We start from the raw sequence: 5,122 nt of genomic DNA on the forward strand, positions 1-5,122 counted from the left end.
GAAAGTATGCTCTATATTTATAAAGCACTTAACTTTTCTTCCTCAAATATCATATCCATCAACTGGTGAGATTGCAACCAAAACAAGCAAATCAGAAGAAAGAAAAGGATTTACAATTCGCAAAACAGAAATTTCTCATATGGTAAATGGTGTAAATAATACAGGAGGAATGAGACCTAAAAGATTGCTAGGATTTCCTTTCTTATGAAGAGTTCTTCTGTTTCTCCTTGGAAGTGGTAGTCATTGCAGAGGTTTTGCAGATTGGGCAGATATCCTTCTTCTGTAACCATGTCTTGATGCAATTAAGATGGAATTCATGTCTGCAATTCAATCTGCCAAGCTTCTTTCGATCTTCGTATTCTTCCTGGATCGTAGTATATCAAATAGAAAATGTTTTAATACAGCACATGACATTGATTAATGAATGAAAAAAATGCATTGCATTACCAAGCATATAGCACATTTCTTGTCCTGCCTATCTTGGAACCGGCAAGAGGAGCGGTATTTCCGCACTTTCAAACAACCGGAAAGTTTCCTCTTGGACAAACCAGTGCTGACATTGCCAATCCTTTCTTCCAATGTAAGCAATTCCTATGAATAATGACAACTTGAAACTTAAAACTAGTCCAAAGAAATACAACATACAAAGAGAATTACTTTCAATCACCTCATAGCTCATGTTGTCTATGTCCAGTCTCATATCCCTGTGAGGATCAAGGAACCCCAAGATATCATCTAAGTTATTCATAATTATCCCCTGTAAAAACCAGGCATGAAATTGTCAGCTCAACTTACACTGTGATCATTACAAGAGCTGATTTAACAAAAAATAATGAACTCACCTGAGAGATCCAACTATTCTGAAAAGGAGCTGAATGTTCAACTGATGGGCATGTAGTCCTCATCTCATTGTTCCTTAAATTATTCCTATTGCGACGGTCTTCAATAGGCAATGGTAGTGGGACTGGTCTTGCATTCCAGAAAGGGGGGGTGGATCCCATAGTAGCTACAGACCTTATGGTAGGATAGCTTTGATTGGATATGTGAGAAGAAACTCTATGACGACGGCTGTTTACATCCGCTCTGCTAACTCTTGTTGGTGGCGCAAAATGAATCGGGAAGAAAGCACTTGGATTTCTAGTCCGAGTAGGGTTTGACTGGTTCAAGGAAGGCATTTCTGAAACGCCATTGCTGATGTTGGTTCCTGCATGAAAATCGTTTAATAAAAAATAGAATTGTTGCAAGAAGTAAAAGCAACAAAAGGATCAATCAGACTGTGTAGAAGAAACAATAATAAAAACTGGTTTCAGCTTGAACCTGCAGAAAACATCATTCTGCTTGGACCCATAGGTATTACAGGTTGCCTTGATTGCTCAATTGAACCTGCAACAAAAAAATGCCATGGAGGATATGGATTGTAAGATGGAGCGCTTAATGGATATGGCCCAGCATAGCAATCTCGGCTCCTAACATTCCGCTGAGACCTTGTTCCAACTGGAAGAACATTCCTACATCCAGGACCCCTTTTCAAAGGATCCCAAGGAGCAATTTGAATTTGAGGAGGCAGCACATAGTTTTCTAGCAAATGATGTTCAGGAGCTGAAAAATTAAAGAAGCTTCCACCAGTGTAATTGTTAAATTCTAAAGAAGTTCTGTTGCGGGACCTGTTAGTACATAAAGAACTTCTTCCCTTGTAATTGCTAGGAATCAATGATCTTCCACCTCTGTGAGATCCAGAAGTGCTTCCTTCATCAAACATCATGGGCATAGCCATCTGTTTTCTTTTATATCCACCTGTTGGGTTGTGCATTTGGATGGCAATGCTATTGCCGCCAATAGGAGGCACATTATAATAAGAGAACCCTTTTTGGCCATAATTTGGCGGAAGTTGACTAGAGTAGCCAAGAGATGAACTAGTATGGAAGGGCTCATGTGATGTTGCTGAAGCAGCCATGTAGTTTGGGCACTCTTTACTGAAAGTTGCTCTTATATAGTCATTTGATCTTTGTCCATTGTTGGTGTTCACACCATTGACTGGTACATTAAAGCTAGGAGGCATGATGGAAGTGTTCCCTGTAACTTGAGTCAAGATATAAAATAAAAACCAGAATCAGATGAATTATAAGGCATAGAGTAGACTAGTGCCTGATCGCACATAAGAATTAAGGATCTGACGATCCCATCCTTGGGCATGATCCATTTCAGACATCTGAGATGCTTGCACTAGTCTACCCTCAGATGCGAATGAATCCAACAAAGTAATAAAAGAACTTCTTCACATAAAAAAAACATCTATATCAGGTAATTTCTACATAAAGGATAACTGAGACCTGGAAATCTAAATAAACTTGAATATATGGAGAAAGAAAGGGACATATAAGGCATGTTGCATCATGGTATCATGAAAAAAGGGACTAGCAATCCACACTGCTAGATAAATGTTTGACATTGGTTTTTGTTTTTGCTGAAGAACTTATGGATTAAGTCATTATAACAATTGCAACACATCACCAATAATAATGTGCTATACTTCTATACAGACAACAGGTTTATGATTTTTATTTTTAAAAAAGGTGGATATGCACTCTCGAAACAAGAAGCTCTTCATGTATTTTGAACTGACATATATTACTTTTTTTGTTGGAAAAACCATGGCAAATAAGCAAATTTACCAAAGATACTTCATTTTATGCAGCCATAACGGCAGTAGGAATGCCTTTTGGGAATTCTTATATTTCACATATATAAAGATATTTTAAGTAGGGTGCAACAGATGATTGGGATAGTTAAAGTATGTCCCATGACACGCATGAAGAGTAGTCCACACAATAATTAAACCCATGAGGCACTGGTCAATTACAAGTAACCTTACTGATGCCACAAAGCTAGTCCTCATGAAGTTATTTTCTATAATAGAGTCAAAAGAATATGTAAACCTACACTTTGCTATCATTTAGGATCAACAGACCAACACACACTTTAAAAGCTGTATGTTGGAAACTTAGAAAAGCAGTACCACAAAGACATCTCTAGAGAAGGAAGAAAAAAGACAAACACTAGATAAATTTGTCTTTCTAAAATTCCAAAAACGTTACAACAATTCCTTTTTCATTGAGTAGATAAACGACAATGCATTAAAAGTAAGATACAAATGATACAGTATAGTTAAGATATGTTGTTGATGTTGCCCCAGAACAGAATAGGTAACATTGCTTCCTTAAAATTAATGGACCAGTTAATCTCAGCACTTCTGAGTAGAGAACCAATGGATCAGCAATGCCACTTGCACTGGACAACAATGTAAAGAACTTGCTTCCCAAAACTTGAATGACCTCAAACAAAATTCCAAATGAAGAATGGAAGCGAAAAGTGAGATATACATCTGACTCATAATGCTTTAAGCACCAATCACAAAGCCTCATCTCACCCTTAAAAACACATCCCTCCATAGAATTTGCATCTTTTACACTTCAATAAAGATGCAACTTATATTGGAGAGGAATAGCTGCATGAATGAAGAGTGAAAGTGTCTCATTAGTGCATAGTCCAGTACATAAATGGTTTAAGGAATCTTTCCGACACTAGGCCAAATGGGAAGTTTTCCTAGGATGACAAAGAGTTTGGGTTAAGGCATAGAAAGTCTTTCAGGCACTATCTCAATCAGTCCAGCTTGCATAAAAGGGGAAAAAATGATAATGACAATTGAATCAAAAGCAGACAAATAACATTGACCCCATGAGTAACATTATTGCAGAGCACACAATGATTTATGCAGGATAGTTCATGTTCTCAATGTGCCCTTTGGATCAGTAATGTCACTTGCACAGGACAACAATGTCCAAAACTTGCTTCCTGATAACTTGAACCACCTAAAACAAAATTCCCACTGAAGTATGGAAAGTGAGATGTAACCAAGATTATTAATGCTTTAGGCAACAATTATATAGGAACATCTTACCTTATAAACATCCATCCTTAAAATTAGCATCTTTTGCACTTCAATGCATATGCAACCTAAATTGGAGAATACCGGCCACAAGCATAAAAGGTTAAGGATTGAAGATGTCTCATTATTTCTAATCAAATACACATAAACAGTTTAAGCGTATCTCACGCACTAGCCAAAATTATGGTGTAAACTCTTCTTAGGACAATGATAATAGTCCAAACGAATTAAGGCAGAGGCAGTCTTAGCTTGAATAAATGGAGAAAAATGCTACAAACAATGGAATCAAATTGGCCAAACAACATTGACAAAATGAGTACCAATGTTGTCGAGAACATAACAATCAGCCACGCTGTTAAAACTTCAGCTCCATAAAATTATCCCTCGAAGGTTATATAATCCCCATATACATAGCGAAAACCGAGCCTTGATTGATAGACAACAATAATAGTTCTGAAGTAATAATGACCACCATCTGCAGCCTTTTTGCAATATATAACTCGATTTAGAAAATCTACAAGGGTTTGATACAGAAAAGCTTTCCCCTTTAAAGAAACTCAGATTTATCTAAATTGAAAATTCACCACTCTAAGACCCGAGGAGACCAAAGCATCAATCAATTTCAGTTAATGAATAGAATCGATGGTCTACAACAGTGAAAACAAAAAAAAGTTAAAAACTACACTGCCAAGAGTCATTCAATAAATTCTATTAATTAATTTTATTTTCTAGAAAATAATCTCAGCATAGGATGGATTAAACTAACGTCTCATATAAAATTCTGAGCATGCGTTCTAGATCGGCAGATCTTAACATCCGCCAAAATCCTCAGTTTCATTCATAACCAAATTGCAACTTTTACCACCAAATAAACTCAGATTCTTCAATAAAAACCAAAAATCATAAAGAATTTTTTGCAAATATCCAGCAAAATAGACCAAAATTACAAACTAAATAGCTCGTAGCATCTCATAAACGAAAAATAATAATAATAAATAAGATTAAAAAAAAAATTCAATCCAACAGCCAACCGATGATCATGAATAAGAGCGAATAGAAAGCATACCTTAGAATCCAGGATCGAGAATCAAAGTTTGGATCCAAAAGAGATGGCAAAATCGGAGACGAAAGCAGCGACAGCAAGAGAGGGAGACCTCCGTCCTTGAATCCTTGATC

General features: G+C 36.6%; 1 protein-coding gene across 2 annotated transcripts; it reads right to left on the reverse strand.

Moving 5' to 3' along the window:
* On the reverse strand, positions 1-5,122 carry LOC120273840. Of its 2 annotated transcripts, none has more exons than XM_039280560.1 (6): positions 5,013-5,122; positions 1,318-2,079; positions 843-1,204; positions 668-757; positions 448-591; positions 1-364 (listed from the first exon to the last, which is right to left on the reverse strand). In XM_039280560.1, exons 2-6 carry the CDS (start codon positions 2,057-2,059, stop codon positions 203-205), a joined length of 1,500 nt encoding a protein of 499 aa, XP_039136494.1. In that variant the 5' UTR covers positions 2,060-2,079; positions 5,013-5,122; the 3' UTR covers positions 1-202. The 2 variants fall into 2 exon arrangements, with proteins under 2 accessions (XP_039136494.1, XP_039136495.1); XM_039280561.1 differs by having other exon boundaries at positions 1,318-2,073; positions 5,013-5,119.

The sequence above is a fragment of the Dioscorea cayenensis genome, chromosome 12 (assembly GCF_009730915.1).
Source record: "Dioscorea cayenensis subsp. rotundata cultivar TDr96_F1 chromosome 12, TDr96_F1_v2_PseudoChromosome.rev07_lg8_w22 25.fasta, whole genome shotgun sequence".
Lineage (NCBI taxonomy): Eukaryota > Viridiplantae > Streptophyta > Magnoliopsida > Dioscoreales > Dioscoreaceae > Dioscorea > Dioscorea cayenensis.